Source organism: Narcine bancroftii, chromosome 3, assembly GCF_036971445.1.
Source record: "Narcine bancroftii isolate sNarBan1 chromosome 3, sNarBan1.hap1, whole genome shotgun sequence".
NCBI lineage: Eukaryota > Metazoa > Chordata > Chondrichthyes > Torpediniformes > Narcinidae > Narcine > Narcine bancroftii.
The window spans coordinates 2120152-2138166 of NC_091471.1; the positions used below are offsets into that span (position 1 = coordinate 2120152).

The 18015-nt window shown below is 45.2% G+C and overlaps 1 protein-coding gene across 7 annotated transcripts in view; it reads right to left on the bottom strand.

Moving 5' to 3' along the window:
* Positions 1–18015, bottom strand: part of LOC138756927 (disintegrin and metalloproteinase domain-containing protein 19-like) — a 173790-nt gene that overhangs the window by 51163 nt on the left and 104612 nt on the right. For all 7 annotated transcript variants that reach the window (XM_069923357.1, XM_069923361.1, XM_069923360.1 and 4 more), the window contains 2 exons: positions 16028–16223; positions 10302–10410 (listed from right to left, as the gene is read on the bottom strand). In XM_069923357.1, the coding sequence (XP_069779458.1) occupies positions 10302–10410; positions 16028–16223 (305 nt within the window). The remainder of the gene's footprint in view (positions 1–10301; positions 10411–16027; positions 16224–18015) is intronic.

The window sequence follows — 18015 nt, forward strand, 5'->3', positions numbered from 1 at the left end:
CTTTCCTGCAGCTCGGTGACCACAACTGAGCATGATCCTCCACATGGGGCCTCACCAACATCTTCTACAACTGCAACATGATCTCCTTACTGAATACCACCTCTGATGCCACACTCAAGGTATTATCTACCTGTCCTCCTGGATCCCGCTGCTCTACAACACTCCCCAGATCCCTACCATTCACTTGTGGGTCCTACCCACATTAGACCCCCAAAAATGCATCACTTTATATTTCTCTGTATTAAGTTCCATCAACCCTTCCACTGCCCACCTGCCCAACTGATCAACCTCCTACTGGAAACTTTAACATCCGTCTTCACTCTCTACAATATCAGACACTTCAGTGTCTTCTGTAAACTTACTACATCTTAATCTGTCATTGATATTGATGACAAACAACAATGAGCCCAGCACCGATCCCGCGACACCCCACTAGGCCTCCAGTCTGAAACACAACCTTCCCCCCATAACCCTCTGCTTTCTCCCATGACTATCCCCTAATTAGTCCTTGTCCATCCTAATGCAGAAATATCTCATCCCTCAGAAATCCCTCTCGCAACTTCTCAACCACAGACATTGGTCTCATTGGCTTGTAGCTCCCAGGCTTTTCCCTGAAGCCTTTCTTGACTAGAGCCACAGCATTTGCCACTCTCCAGTCTTCTACCACCACACTTGTACTTAATGTCGACTCATAAACCTCAGCCAAGCCACCTGCAATTTCCTCTCCAGCCTCCCCCAGTGTCCTCGGGTGTATCTGATCTGTCCATCTTCACACACATCAGCATCTTCAGCACCTCTTCCACCATAACACTGACTATTCCCAACACCCTCCCTTCAAATACCAAGTTCCCTGTCCTCATATCTTTCTCCACAGTGAACACAGAGACATACTCGATGAGGATCTTTCCCACCTCCCATGTGTGCCAGGCCACTGTTGTATGTATTTGTCTGGTTATGCACACCCCTTGGCCGGCTGGACCTGTGGCCCCTTCCCACAGGCTCTTATATAAAGGTGACTCTTCCACAGCCCCTCCTTAGTGCAATACAGTCAAACAGTAGGGATGTGCATTTGTTCTTCAGTGAATAAAAGCCTGTTGGTTTCTCAACAACAGTCTTTTGTGTAATTGATGGGGCATCAATTTTATTCACTTGAAGTTTTTATACAATGGAGCAGATCCTAAAGCTCAGAGAAGCTGGAGATTGACCCTCCATTGCCTGAGGCTTCCACCAACTTTGATTTGCGGTTTTGAAGCCTTCCTGCAGGGATCCTTCCATTATCGTGCGATCAGAGGTCGATAAGGCACAGGTGCTGCATTCCCAGGTCAGAACCCTGGTGTACTCCATGATCAGGGATGCCACATCATACCAGGAGGTCATGCACATACTTAAAGGACAGTATCTGCATAAGATATATGTCGTCTATGTCAAACATCTGCTACAACAACCCAGTGAGTTCAACACCGAATATCTTCAAGCCCTGTGAGCCCTCAGCAGGGCCTGTGAATGCAAGGCTGAGTCCACCGCAGAGTATACAAAGGACCTGATCCGGGACACCTACGTCGCGGGGATCAGGTTCAATTATATATGACAGAAACTCTTGAGCAAGGGGAGCTCAGTCTGGGGAGAGCAGTTGTGCTGGCAGGTGGCTCTCCAGGATATTGAGGCCTACTCAACTGACAGCGCTGATGCCTCGTGGTTGCCACCGTCTTGGGACACACTGCCAGCCCTCTGCTCCGTTAACGACTCGACCATGGCAGCAATGCTCTGCCACTACCTCCCGTCACTCTCAGCCGGCTCTGGTAATGACCCGCCACAGCTGCGGTGTCCCGGAGCACCCAAAGTGTTACTTCTGCAGCCTGGGCAACATCAGAGGAAATGTTGCGCAGCGAAGGATTCAACCTGCTCCAGCTGCAGGAAGAAGGGTCACTACTCCAAAGTGTGTAAGTCCAAAACTCTTCCAAGCAGCATCTCGTGCGAATCATGGAGGCTGCTATCCTGGACACTGCCATCAACCAGGACCAACAGTGTCATTCACGATCTGTGGGGGCCACCATCTTGGGCGCCATCTGTGGGATCCAGCAACCGTGGGTGGGCCCTGGGGGCTGCAATCTTGGGTGCCATCTTCGAGATCCAGCAACACCGGAGGAAACTTTCCTGAACACATTTGACGAACTGGGAGGAGTCACGTGATGGAGGAGTGGCCGGACGAGAATACCAGCCCTCTCCAGAAAAGAAGAAATAAAGTGAGGAAAATACAAAGTTCAAGAAATACAAAACATAACAAATAAAAGATAAAGTTGTGGAGAAAAGAAAGAAAATGGCACCCAAGAAGGAAAAAGTAAAAACAACAGGAAAAATACAAGAAAAGATGCTGGAAGAGAAAGGAGAAGGCCTTACCTGTATGAAGAAACAGGGAGCCGTCGGGGAGAAGAGAGCCCGTTCTCTGAGGTTGGTGACGACCCCACAGAGTCGTGACCCCCCCGACCGCTGGACTGCAAAAATGGCTCTCTGACCCAAACAAAAGTGTGCAGTGCGCTTACTAAGGAGAAGGTGAAAACCGACAGGAGGGGGGCTCAGCTGAGGAGCGGGCAAACACAACATGACCAGCTGAGGGATGCCCAACACTAGGTCTCTCAGCTGGAAGAAGAGGTAAGTGACAGGAAAGGGAGTGAAAGGATAGAAGAGCAGCAGCAGGAGGCCCAACAGATGAGTAACCCAGAAGAAGAGGACCAACAGCAAGAGGCCAAGCAAGAAGAAGCCCAGCAAAGTGAGACAAGCAACTCATCAGGAAAGTCAGAAGAGACACAGATACAAGGAAGAGAAGAAGACACAAACACAGGGACAGACACAGAAGAAGAGCAAGATCTGCACAGAGAAATAGAAGGTAAAACAGATGGACAGAATATAGATAAAGTTTTATTTTTTAAGAACAAATGAGAGCATTAAAAGAATGGTTGACATTAGAATTTAGTGAAATGAAAAGAAAACTGAAAAGTACATAAAAAAAAGTGAATAGAATAGAGCTGGTCATGACAGAAATAGGGAAAAGATTAGAAAATGAGGAAGAACGAGAAACGGCTGTAGAAATGGAAGTGAACGACTTAAGAGGAAAATTGGAAGAAAGTGACAAAAAAATTAAAGAGACAAGAGTCGTTATCTCAGAAAATTGATATGTTGGAAAATTATAGTAGGAGAAACAACATAAAAATAATGGGCCTGAAGGAGGGTGAAGAAGGCACAGATATGAAGGAATTTATAAAAGGATGGATCCCGAAGGTCCTGGGAACGACAGAAATGCAGGAAGGAATGGAAATAGAAAGGGCATACGGAGCACTAGCCCCGAAACCACAGGCACATCAAAAACCAAGATCCATCTTAGTAAAATTTTTGAGATATACGACAAGAGAAAATATACTAGAACGGGTAAGGAATAAAATTAGAGAAGATAATAAACCATTGGAATACAAGAGTCAAAAAATATTTTTTTACCCAGACATAAGTTTTGAACTCTTAAAGAAGAGGAAGGTGTTTAATGCAGCAAAATCGATCCTATGGAAAAAAGGTTATAAATTCATGTTAAGACATCCAGCTGTACTTAAAATATTTATCCCCGGGGAACAAAACAGACTGTTCTCAGATCCGGAGGAAGCACAAGAATTTGCAGAACGCCTGCAGGACAGAAGGAGAGATGAAGAGATGTAACAAGGATGAAGAATGACAATAAACTACAGATAAAGATGTAAAAATAATGTATATGTAAAGAACTAAAGAGGGAAAAGAGAAGGGAAGGAAGGGAGTAAGGGGGAAAAGAGGATGAACTTTGTTATATGTGAAGATAAAAGTCTTTTCTGGAGAGGGCTGGGTGGGAGAGAATAACTGTCACTGCGAAATCAGTTGACGCTTGCGAGCGGGTTCGCAGTCCAAATGGAAAGGGGAGTTGTGGTTGCCTGGCAAGGGATAAGGGCAACTCAGAGAGGGGTGGTATTTGGGGTTAAAGTAATATTGGAAGTGGGAGTTGTTGGAGTATTTTATGTTTTAAATGTGTTGTCATACATTGAGTTTAAAAAGGGAAAACTGAGATGAAAATGGGGAAAAGGGGGATGGTGGTGGTGAGGAAGCGGAAATGAGGTGTAAACAGGATACGAGATGGCCACATTGAACTATATGACTATAAACATTAATGGAATACATAACCAAATTAAAAGGAAGAGGCTATTAAATTTACTGAAAAAAGAAAAAAATAGATACAGCATTTGTACAGGAAACGCATCTAACTGAAGGGGAACATAACAAATTAAAGAGAGACTGGGTAGGACACGTAACGGCAGCATCATATAGTTCAAAAGCTAGAGGTGTGGCTATATTAATTAATAAAAATGTACCAATCAAGATAGAGGAGGAAATAATAGATCCAGCAGGGAGGTATGTAATGAGAAAGTGTCAGATATATTCAGAATTCTGGAATTTACTCAATGTATACACACCTAATGAAGAAGATCAAAAATTTATGCAAGATATCTTTTTGAAGATTGTAGATACGCAGGGGAATATATTGATAGGAGGGGATTTTAACCTTAATTTGGATCCAATGTTGGATAAAACTGGACAAAAGACTGGTTAAAAAAAATAAAGTGGCCAAATTTATGGTTAAATCAATTCAGGAAATGAAACTTATGGATATATGAAGGAGGAAGCACCCAAGAGAGAAGGAATAACTCATATTATTCGAGTAGGCATAAAACATACTCAAGGATTAATATGTTTTTGTTGTCGGCCCATATTCAAGGGAGAGTTAGGAAAACTGAGTATAAAGCTAGATTACTATCTGATCATTCACCCCTGTTATTAGTAATAGAACTGGAGGACATCCCACCAAGATCATACAGATGGAGGTTAAACTCCATGCTTCTTAAAAGCCAGGAATGTAAAGAGTTTATTGAACGCCAAATTAAAATGTAGTTTGACATAAATACGGAATCAGTGAAAGGCAAATTTATATTATGGGACACAATAAAAGCCTTCATTAGAGGGCAGATAATAAGCTATGTAACTAAGATGAAAAAGGACTACAATCGGGAAATAGAACAGTTGGAAAGGGAGATAGAAAGTACAGAAAAGGAACTAGCAAAAAGGGATGATATAACAAAAAGAAGAGAATTGGCGGACAAAAAAATAAAATACAAAACATTACAAACGTACAAGGTGGAGAAGAACATAATGAAAATAAAGCAAAAGTATTATGAACTAGGAGAAAAAACACACAAAATATTAGCCTGGCAACTTAAAACAGAACAAGCTAAAAGAACTGTATTGGTATAATCCAATGGAGATTAATGAGAACTTTAAGGAATTTTATGAACAATTAATATCAAACTGAGAATGAGGGGAAAGATGATAAAGTAGAAGAGTTTTTAGCTAAAATTGAACTGCCAAAATTGCAAGAAGAGGAGCAAAAGAAACTGATAAAACCATTTGAAATAGATGAAATACAGGATATATTAAAAAAGCTCCCGAACAATAAAACACCTGGAGAGGATGGATTCCCAATAGAATTCTATAAAACATTTAAAGAGTTATTAATTCCTCCCCTCCTGGAAGTAATGAACCAGATAAAAGAAACACAAAACTTGCCAGATTCATGTAAGACAGTGATAATTACAGTAATACCAAAGACGGGGAAGGATCCACTAACACCAGCATCGTATAGACCAATATCTCTACTTACTTCAGATTACAAGATAATAGAGAAATTATTAGCAAACAGATGGGCCGACTGTGTTCCAAAAATAGTAAAACAAGATCAAACTGGATTTATTAAGAAAAGACGAAGAGGATAATGTCTGTAAATGTATTAATTTAATTCATGCAGTTCAAGGAAATAAGAAGCCAACAGCAGTGGCTGTTCCTTTAGACGCAGAAAAAGTCTTTGACAGGATAGAATGGAATTATTTATTCAAAGTATTACAGAGATTCAATCTACCAGAAAAATATATTAATTGGATTAAAGCATTCTATAATGGACCATCGGCAAAGTTAAGAGTAAATGGATATGTATCGAACCAATTTAAATTAAGTAGGTCAGCTAGACAGGGATGTCCATTATCTCCCTCACTGTTCGCTTTAGCCATAGAACCATTGGCAGAACTGAGAAGAACAGAAAATAAAATAAAAGGGAAAAAAATAAAGGAGAAGGAGTATAAAATCAGTTTATTTGCAGATGACATCATAGTATACTTAACAGAACCAGAAATATCAATAAAAGAATTACATAAGAAATTGAAGGAATATGGAGAAATATCGGGGTTCAAGATCAACGCAAATAAAATTGAAGCGATGCCAATGAATAACGTGGATTATACAGAACTTTAAAAAGAATCACCATTTAAATGGCAAACACAAGCAAACCGATACCTAGGGATCAGGTTAGATAATAACTTAAGCAACTTGTACAAATTAAATTATCAGCCACTAATAAAGAAATTGCAAGAAGACTTAGAACATTGGAAAGAATTATCACTAACGTTGATAGGGAGGGTAAATTGCATTAAAATGAACATATTCCCAAGGATACAATACTTATTTCAAACATTACCAATTCCCTTAACAGAGAAATTCTTTAATGAACTAAAGAGAATAATAAGGAAATTCTTGTGGAAAGGGGGGGGGGGGGGTGGGGAAACCAAGGATAGAGTTAGATAAATTAACAGAGGGGTATAATCAAGGTGGTTTGCAGTTACCAAACTTTAAAAATTATTATAGAGCAGCACAATTAAGGTATTTATCAGATTTTTATCAGACAAGGGAAAAACCAGATTGGACTAAGATTGAACTAAGATAAAATAGGGGAGAAGGTACTGGAACATATACTTTATAAATGGGATGGAAAGCTGGTGCAATATAAAAGCTCACCAGAACTGCATCATTTACTCAATATATGGAAGAAGATTCACTTAGAAAGGAAAAAAATGAATTACCAACTACCAAAATTATTATTGACACAAAATCCGCTAATCCCTTTTAAAATAGATAACCTTTCCTTTAGAGAACGAGAGAGAAAAGGAATGAAAAGAATAGAAAATTGTTTTTTGGGAAAGAATTTATTAACATTTTAACAAATGTAGTACAAATATGGTATAACTCACGGTACAATGTTTGCATATCATCAACTAAAAACCTACTTAAAGGACAAATTGGGAAGCATGCTGAGATTACCAGAAGGAAGCAGCTTTGAATATGTGATTACAGACACAGTGATAATTAAAAGATTTATAACAAACATATACATCAAGCTGCAAGATAAGGAGAATAATGAAATAAACTATAAACCTAAACACAAGTGGGAAAAAGATTTAAACAAAGATAAAAAATTAAATATGGGAAAAGTTATGCTCTGGAACTATAAGAAATACAATAAACACGAGGTTACGCATGATACAATATAACTGGTTACACAGGTTATTTATCACACCCCAAAAGTTAAATAAATGGGACCCAACAGTATCAGACAGATGTTTTCACTGTAAGAAGGAAATGGGAACAACAGTACATGCAATTTGGGCATGTGAGAAAGTGGAAAAGTTTTGGGAAGATCTAAACCAGATATTAAATAAAATCACAAAAAGCAACATCCCAAAAAATCCAGAGATCTTTCTTCTAAGTAATATAAGAAGTAAAAAATTAGGCCTCAAACTGGATGAAGCACAAAAAGATTTATTATGATAGCCTTAGCTGTTGCAAAAAAATGTATAATGTCAACTTGGAAATCGGAAGAGAGCCTGAGAATACAGCAATGGTACATGGAAATGAATAAATGTATTGCATTGGAAAAAATAACTTATAATTTAAAAAATAAAGTCACATTATTTGAACAAATTTGGGAACCGTACATGGAACATAACAGCGAGGGCTTGCCTTGGACCTCCACCCCCTAAAATGATAAGAAGACAAAATGACTTGTGTGTAAAAGTAGATGACACATTTTTCTTGTTTATTTTTCATTGTGTGATGAGATTGTTTAATGGTTTTATTGTATTGTATATGTTGAATGTTTAATGGGTTTGGAGGGGTGTGGGATAGGGGGAGGGAAAGTAGGGGGGAAAAAGGGGAGAAGAAAAGAGGAGAAAATGCCATTGTGCCATTAAGAGGGAAATGTTTGTATGTATTTTGGTTGATGTGGTTCACAGTGTGAAAAATTAAAAAATTATTTAAAAAAATACATTTGATGAACTCCACCCCGTCTAAACCTTTCACACGATGACTTTCCTCGGTTAATATTTGCCTGACTTCATTGGATGGGGCATTGACCATAAATTTAAGGTGGTCATGTTGCAGCAATTTTAAAAGTGGGTCGTCCGCCTTTGGAATTCTGTGTGCAATTCTGGTCACCCCATTACAGGAAGGATGTGGAGACTTTGGAAAGGGGACAGAAGAGGTTCAATAGGATCTTGTTTGGTTTAGAGGGTCAGAGTGATGGGGGAACTTGGGTCGCTTTCTATGGATTGTCCGAGGCTGAAGGGAGACCCGATAGAGGCTCATTACATCATTTTAAATTTAGATATACAGCATGGTAACAGGCCCTTCTAGCCCCCGAACCCATGCCGCCCAATATCACCCAATTAACTTACAACGCCCCCGTACATTTTGAATGGTGGGAGGAAACTGGAGCCCCCCAGGGTAAACCCACGCAGACTCGGGGAGAACGTACAAATTCATTACAGACAGCGCGGGATTTGAACCCTGATCCTGATCGCAGGGGCTGTAACAATGTTGTGCTGACCACTACATCAACCGCTTCTCTAACCATGATGCATTGATAGGTTGGACTGTCAGAATCTACTCCCTGGGTAACAGCATCACACGCTGGAGCAGCCACTCGCAACTTTTCCATGGCTCTGCACCATCCCCCACCCCACCCCCCCACCCCCCGACCACCTCCCCAGGACTCTGCTCAAAATTCTGGGCCCCCTTCACTATGAAGCAGCTAGGCTTTGGTTTCTTCTGACTTCTCTCCAGCTGACATAACCTATTTATGTCTCATGAGGTGAAAAGAAAACCAGGATTTTACTTAAATGTAAAAACATGATTTTGGAGAAACTGAGCAGGTCAAACAGGTCCTTAATGTCACAAAGATAAAGATACAAGCCCAACGTTTTGGGCTTGAGCCCCTTCATCAAGGTTTGAGCTAAGTGTTGGCAGGCGTCTGAATAAAATGGACCATTTTGCAAGCACCGTTTTGTTTGGGCGCCAGCCAACATTTTTCTGTACCTTGATGAAGGGCTCAAACCCAAAACATTGGATATGTATCTTTTCTAAATTTAAATTTGGACCTACAGCTCGGTAATGGGCCATTCCGGCCCACGAGTAGGTGCCGCCCAATTTACACCTAATTAACCTACAATCCCTGGTACGGTTTGAAGGATGGGAGGAAACTGGAGCCGCCAGTGAAAACGCACACAGGCATGGGGAGAACATGCAAACTCCTTACAGACAGTGCAAGGCTTTAACCCGAGTCTGGACCCCTTCGCGTTGCGCTATTTGCTACGCCACCATGCCACACATATTTTGCAATATAAAGGACACAGTTTGACCTGCTGAGTTTCTCCAGTGTTGCGATTTTTATTTTGTCTACAGACTTTTGTGTTTTACTTTTACTTAAATGTGCTGTGGCCCCTGGGGTGGGTGGGGGGGTGGGGGGAGTCATAGGGGGAGCATTGAGAATGGCTGCACTGAAGGACATGCGTTTAAGGTGAGGGGGAAGGAGGTTTAAGGGAGATGTAGGGGCCAAATATTTTACACATTGTGATGAAGACTGGAAGGGCTGGAAGCAGATACAATAGTCTGGTGAAGAGGCTTCTGGATAGACTAGGAAAATGCTGGGAACAGAGGGACCATTTGAAAAAGGCAGAGCCTTGGTTTAACTTGGCACAATGTTGGGGGCAGACATTGTTGGCTGAAGGGCCTGTTCCTGTGCTGTTCTGGGTTCAACTTGTTCAACATTTTTCTCACAAGACAACCCCTCCGAATCTGGGACCACCCAAACAACACTTCTGCAGTCGGGCATACACATCATCACCCAGTCCATGTACCTGTATTAGTCCCGCCACCTTACCCCCTCCCCAACCCCTCATCATCTGACCAGAGGTTCCTTCCCCAGCCTTCACCACCTCCTCGGGCAGCTCATACCAGATTTCAGCCACTGTTTGTGTGAAACGTTGACCCCTCAGATCCCTACAAACAGCACACACATTTCATTTGGTCCCACAGTTAAGGCCTTGCATTAGGGCAGACAGGTTGATACATACTCAGGCCGACACTTAATATATTCATTGTTTTCATTCTGGCCGCAGTTCCCAAACTTGTTGCCCCGTGTATTCATTATCTCGTAGCAAATCGCTTCAGCAGATTTGGCACCTGGAAGAAAAACACACAGACATGGGTGATCGATTCAGGCAGAGAACCACAGGAGTGACAGGGACACAATCACACCCAGGAGGCAGGGAGAGGGTAGATGGGTGACAGGAGAAGGAAAGGGAACAGGCAGGTGGTTGAGAGGGTTGACCTACCAGGGACAAGCCCCAGCGGTCAGGTCTCTAGCACGGAGTCAGGCCCTGTAGCTCAGAGAGAAGGGAGAAGTGCTGCTGCTGGGGTAGACCAGGAAGAACAGGGAGCAGAGACAAAGCATTGCTCTGCTGGGTCCTAATGCCCGGTCCTGATGCTGACGGCTCCATACAGGCTTTAATGAGCCAATGGTGTTTCTTTTTAATCCTGCAACCTTGGGATCTATGCCAAAGATAATGGTGTCTGTGCAGGTCAGCATTACCATGAGGAGGTTTCAGACTCTGGGGTGGCAGTGGACCATCTCCCATGGTACCAGAAATGAGAAGAACACCCTGCTCTGAGGAGAAGCAGAGGAGACAACCCTACAGGGAATGTGGCCATGGCAGCGGGACTAGCGAGGGTCCACACGTTCTGCAAGTGATTGGCAGTGCAGTCAAAGGATCCACATGGGCTGTGTGCTACTGAAGACTGGCTCATGGGTCCCTAGTATAAGATTCGAGAGGGTGCTGAGGGCAAGAAGGGCTCCTGAAAGGCCTCGGGCTCTGAAGGTTTCCCGATCATGTCAGAGGTTTGGATCTGGAGTTTGGGTGGCCGATGGATCGAACAGGAGTCTGTGCGGCTGCAGAGGCTCTGGGAGGACTGGAGTCGAATTCCATGGACACTCGGTGACCCTGAAGGGACTCCCCTTTACTTCTCATTCTCCTAATGTTAGAGGCACCAAGCAATGCTCATGGCTACACTCTGTTTGCTTTACAGCAGACAAAAGTATATTGTATATATCACATTTTTAATGTATAATTTTTAACATGACAATATAAGGAATTTGATATATTTGAAAGGGGATTCCATAGTTAGGGGGGCAGATAAGAGGATCTGTGGAAGAGATCGAGTTTCCTGGATGGTCTGTTGCCTCCCTGCTGCCAGGGTCTGAGATATCTCAAATCAAGTTTGTGGTCCATGTAGTGATCAATGATGTGTGTAGGAAGGGTGAGGAGGTCCTGCAGGGAGAGTTCAGGGAATTAGATGCTAGGTTGGAGGTCAGGACCCTTCAGGATAGTGATCTCAGGATTGCTGGTGAGGTTAGAAATAGGAGGATAAAGCAGCTTAACATGTGGCTAAAGACCTGGTGCAGGAGGGAGGGCTTCAGATTTCTGGATCATTGGGCTCTTCCAGGGAAGGTGGGACCTGTTCCAATGGAACAGTTTGTATCTGAACTAGAAGGGGACTAATATCTTTGTGGGAAGATTTGCAAGAGGAGGGGAACCAAAGGACCAGAGCAGATAGAGGAGTGGAGAAGGGAAAAGATAACATAAAGCCTGCATCTCGGACAGGAATGAAAAGGTTATCCTTTGTGGGAATCATGGTCTGACTCGCAATTATTTCAATGCAAAGAGTATCGTAGGAAAGGCAGACAAGCTTAGACCATGAGGCCATTAGTGAAACTTGGTTGCAGGAGGGGCAGGACTGACAGCTCAATGTTCCGGACTTCCGTTTCTTTAGACGCGATAGAACGGGGAGATGAAAGGGGGAGGAGTGGCATTGCTTGTCAGGGAAAATATCACTGGTGTAGCTGAGGACAAGGGGAATCCTGTCCTTATTGCGTCTGGAGTAGAAGGGGACCGGGGCTGATGTGTGGGACATAGAGTTATGGGTAAGGGCAGGGTTGATGGTGGTGGACGGTATTTTGAGTAAAGAAGACATCTCGGATGTTATGGTGTGGAAGACTTCATCCTGGGAGCAGATGAGATGTAAGAATAGGAATTGGGAGAAAGGAATCGAATTCATACAGAGTAAAGGGTGTGAAGAGGTGTGGTCGTAAAAAATGTCTGTAACAAGTTTGTCACCCGAGAATTAAACAAGTGATTGAGTGTTGCCAAAGATGGAGCAAGTGGACACAGTCTGGGGGGGCCTCATCGCTGAGTCCCCTCGCTCTGTCCGCGCCAATAACAGGGATCTCCCAGTGGCCAACCATTTTAATTCCACGTAAAAACACAAAGTGCTGAAGAAACTCAGCAGGACAAACTGTCTCTTATGCAGCAAAAGTAAAGATAACTACCCGACATTTTGGGCCTGAGAGAACGACGGCAGGCATCCGAACAAAAAAGGTAGGGGGAAGGTGGGGGCAAAGGCAGGAGGTGATAGGTCGATAAGGGGAGGGGTGGAACAGCAGTGATTGGGGGAGGGGGGATGGCTGGGTGGGTAAGGGAGACGGGATGGGAGAACTGGAAAGACTAGAAAGGGAGAGGGGAAAGAAAAAGCAAGTGTTTAGCAGAAAGACCATCTGGCTGGAGGGGGCCCAGACGGAAAATAAGGGGCTGTTCCTCCAATCTGTGGGTGGTCAGGGTAGGATAGTATACAAGGCCATGGACAAATTTGTGTAACATATATAACATATATAACAATTACAGCACGGAAACAGGCCATTAGGCCCTCCTAGTCCGCACCGAACCAAACACTCCTCTCTAGTCCCACCTACCTGCACAATGCCCATAGCCCTCCACCTTCTTCTCATCCATATACCTGTCTAACTTTTTCTTAAATAATAAAATTGACTCTGCCGCCACTATTTCTCCCGGAAGCTCATTCCACACGGCTACCACTCTCTGAGTAAAGAAGTTCCCCCTCATGTTACCTCTAAACCTCTGCCCCTTAACTCTTAACTCATGTCCTCTTGTTTCAATCTCTCCTACTCTTAACAGAAATAGTCTATCCACATCCACTCTGTCTATCCCTTTCATAACCTTAAATACCTCTATCAAATCCCCTCTCAACCTTCTACGCTCCAAAGAATAAAGACCCAATCTGTCCAATCTCTCCCTATACTCTAGATGCTTAAACCCAGGTAACATTCTGGTAAACCTTCTCTGCACTCTCTCCACTCTGTTTATATCCTTCCTATAATTAGGCGACCAGAACTGCACACAGAACTCCAAATTAGGCCGCACCAATGTCTTATACAATCTCAACATCACTTCCCAACTCCTATATTCCATGCAATGATTGATAAAGGCCAGCATACTAAAAGCCTTCTTCACCACCCTATTCACGTGAGTTTCTACCTTCAGGGAACGATGTACCGTTACTCCTAAATCTTTCTGCTCTTCTGTATTCCTCAATACTCTCCCATTTACCACATATGTCCTGTTCTGATTCTTCTTACCAAAATGAAGCACCTCACACTTATCAGCATTAAATTCCATCTGCCATTTTTCAGCCCACTTTTCTAAGCAGCCCAAATCCCTCTGCAATCCTTGAAAACCTTCTTCATTATCCACTATTCCACCTATCTTAGTATCGTCTGCACATTTACTAATCCAATTCACCACCCCATCATCTAGATCATTAATGTATATAACGAACAACAATGGGCCCAATACAGATCCTTGAGGCACACCACTGGTCACCGGCCTCCAACCTGACAGACAATTATCCACTACCACTCTCTGGCTTCTCTCCTTCAGCCAATGTTCAATCCATTTGACTATCTCAAAATTTATATCTAAAGACAGTTATGCAGGAGTGTGATCCGGAATTTAAATGGTTGACCACTGGGAGGTTGCGGTTGTGAATGGAATGGAGGTGATGGGCAAAGCGATCTCCCAGTCTGTGACCAGTCTCTCTGATGTAGAGACCACAAAGGGAGCACTGGATGCAGTAAATCAGTCCTGTGGGTGTACAGGTGAAGTGTTGCTTCACTTGAAAAGCCTGTTTGGGGCCCCGGACCATGGTGGAGGGAGGTGGTGTGGATGCCAGTGTTGCACCTCCTACAGGCATGGGGTAAGTGCCAGGGGTGTGATGGGTGGGGAGGGATGAATGCATAAGGGAATCACAGTGGGAGTGGGTCCCTGCGGAAGTCGAGAGGGGAGGAGAAGGAAAAATGTGTCCGGTGGTGGGGTCCTGTAGTAAGTGCCGGAAATTCCAATAGATAATGTGTTGGATGCAGAGGCTGGTGGGGTGGTGGGTGAGGATGAGGGGGATTCTATATTTGTTGCGTCTGGGGGCAGAAGGGGCCAGGGCAGATCTGCGGGAAATGGAGGAGATGTGGGTGAGGGCCCTTCCTCTCTCCTCTCCTTCCCTCACTACCTTATTATTCAGACATCGACCTGATTCCTGATGAAGGGCTCGGGGCCAAAATATTGGTGACCCTTTACTTCTTGTGGATGCTGTGTGGCTCTCTGAGATTTTCTAGCACAGTTAAGCCTTGACCTCGACCACCTGTTTACTCAGTGGACCCAGCACCAACCCCTGCGACACACTGGCCACAGGCCTCCAGTCAGAGAAATGTCCAGCCGCTATTACCCTCGGCCTCCTTCCACTGAGCATGATCTGAATCCAGAACCAATGCACTGTAGCCTGCAAACCAACCTGCAATGTGGGCCATTATCAAAGGTCTTTGCTGACCTCCAGATAGATACCATCCATTGTTCTGCACTCAAGAATCCTCTTCCAAAACCTTGATCAGATCAGTGAGATACAACCATAGAACATTACAGCACAAAAACAGGCCCAAATTTTCCCTTCTAGTATGTGCAGAACCATTTATTTGCCTGGTGCCACTGACCTCCACCCAGTCCACTGCCTTCTTACCGCTCTCATCCATGTACCTGTCCAAATTCTTCTTATATGTTAAAATTGAGCCCGCATTCACCACTTCAGCTTGTTCTACACTCCCACCACTCTCTGTGTGAAGAAGCTCCCCCTCATGTTCCCCCTAAACTTTTCCCCTTTCACCCTTAACCCATGTGTTCTGGTTTGTATCTCACCCACCCTCAGTGGAAAAAGCCGATCTATATTTACTGTCTATCCCCCTCATAATTTTAAACACCTCGATCAAATCTCCCCTCATTCTTCTACGCTCCAGGGAATAAAGTCCTAACCTGTTTAACCTTTTTCTGTATCTCAGTTCCTGAAGTCCGGGCAACATCCTAGTAAATCTTCTCTGCACTCTTTCTATCTTATTGATAACTTTCCTGTAGTTCGGTGACCAAAACTGCACACAATACTTCAAATCTGGCCTCACCAATGCTTTATACAACTTTACCTTAACATCCCAACTCCTATATTCAGTACTTTGATTTATAAAGGCCAATATGCCAAAAGCTCTCTTTACAACCCTATCTATCTGTGACGCCACTTTCAAGTGATCTCCCATGCACAATCCATGCTCCATCCCTCTGTGCCTACCCAAATGCCTGGAGATCCTGTCATTCACGGATAACGTAAACCCAGCCCCCCCACCTCTAACACCAGGCCTGGACCCACGCAGTGAACATACTACCATGTTCATTTCTCAGCCTGCTTTTCCACAGGCCCAGACTGACCTACTGGCAGATTCTCCGGATCAGAGAGTTTGCAGGAATTGAAGGTGCCTTGAGCACCAGGGCATCCATCCACATGTGAGACAAAGATCCTGCCACGTGACGGGTGGGACACTGTCACGACATGGTGACTACAGGAAGCCTGAACTCACCATCTCCCCAGATCTCCTGGCATTGCTGGTCTGCTGACTGGCAGGTCCCAAAGCTACAGTACATGATTCCATTGCTGCAGCTGTAGCCATCTTTCACGTAGTTATTGTTGGGGCAGTCTTGGGATTTGCCTGTGCAGAACTCTGGAAGGTCACATTCTCCTCTCTTTGGCCGACAAACCGTGCCTGCTGGGAGAAACTGCAGAGAACCTTAATCAGCATGGGGCGGGCAATGAGAGCCAAGAGATGGCAGGTGTGTGTAATAGGAACGGGTCTGGGATCAGGCAGGTGTGTGACAGGAACAGTTCAGGGGCCAGGCAGGTGTGTTACAGGAACGGTTCAGGGGTCAGGCAGGTGTGTGACAGGAACGGGTCAGGGGTCAGGCAGGTGTGTGACAGGAACGGTTCAGGGGTCAGGCAGGTGTGTGACAGGAACGGTTCAGGGGTCAGGTGGGTGTGTGACAGGAACGGTTCAGGGGTCAGGCAGGTGTGTTAATAGGAACAGTTCAGGGGTCAGGCAGGTGTGTGACAGGAACGGTTCAGGGGTCAGGCAGGTGTGTGACAGGAACGGGTCAGGCAGGTGTGTTAATAGGAACAGTTCAGGGGTCAGGCAGGTGTGTTATAGGAACGGGTCTGGGGTCAGGCAGGTGTGTGACAGGAACGGTTCAGGGGTCAGGCAGGTGAGTGACAGGAACGGTTCAGGGGTCAGGCAGGTGTGTGACAGGAACGGGTCAGGCAGGTGTGTTAATAGGAACAGTTCAGGGGTCAGGCAGGTGTGTTATAGGAACGGGTCTGGGGTCAGGCAGGTGTGTGACAGGAACGGTTCAGGGGTCAGGCAGGTGTGTGACAGGAACGGTTCAGGGGTCAGGCAGGTGTGTGACAGGAACAGTTCAGGGGCCAGGCAGGTGTGTGACAGGAACGGTTCAGGGGTCAGGCAGGTGTGTGACAGGAACGGGTCAGGGGTCAGGCAGGTGTGTGACAGGAACGGTTCAGGGGTCAGGCAGGTGTGTGACAGGATCGGTTCAGGGGTCAGGTGGGTGTGTGACAGGAACGGTTCAGGGGTCAGGCAGGTGTGTTAATAGGAACAGTTCAGGGGTCAGGCAGGTGTGTGACAGGAACGGTTCAGGGGTCAGGCAGGTGTGTGACAGGAACGGTTCAGGGATCAGGCAGGTGTGTGACAGGAACGGGTCAGGGGTCAGGGAGGTGTGTGACAGGAACGGTTTAGGGGTCAGGCAGGTGTGTGACAGGAACAGTTCAGGGGTCAGGCAGGTGTGTGACAGGAACGGTTCAGGGGTCAGGCAGGTGTGTGACAGGAACGGGTCAGGGGTCAGGCAGGTGTGTGACAGGAACGGTTCAGGGGTTAGGTAGGTGTCTGACAGGAACGGGTCAGGCAGGTGAGTTAATAGGAATAGTTCAGGGGTCAGGCAGGTGTGTGACAGGAACGGGTCAGGGGTCAGGCAGGTGTGTGACAGGAACGGGTCAGGGGTCAGGCAGGTGTGTGACAGGAACGGTTCAGGGGTCAGGCAGGTGTGTGACAGGAATGGTTCAGGGGTCAGGCAGGTGTGTGATAGGAACGGTTCAGGGGTCAGGCAGGTGTGTGACATGAACGATTCAGGGGTCAGGCAGGTGTGTGACAGGAACGGTTCAGGGATCAGGCAGGTGTGTGACAGGAATGGGTCAGGGGTCAGGGAGGTGTGTGACAGGAATGGTTTAGGGGTCAGGCAGGTGTGTGACAGGAACAGTTCAGGGGTCAGGCAGGTGTGTGACAGGAACGGTTCAGGGGTCAGGCAGGTGTGTGACAGGAACGGGTCAGGGGTCACGCAGGTGTGTGACAGGAATGGTTCAGGGGTCAGGCAGGTGTGTGACAGGAACGGGTCAGGCAGGTGAGTTAATAGGAATAGTTCAGGGGTCAGGCAGGTGTGTGACAGGAACGGTTCAGGGGTCAGGTGGGTGTGTGACAGGAACGGTTCAGGGGTCAGGCAGGTGTGTTAA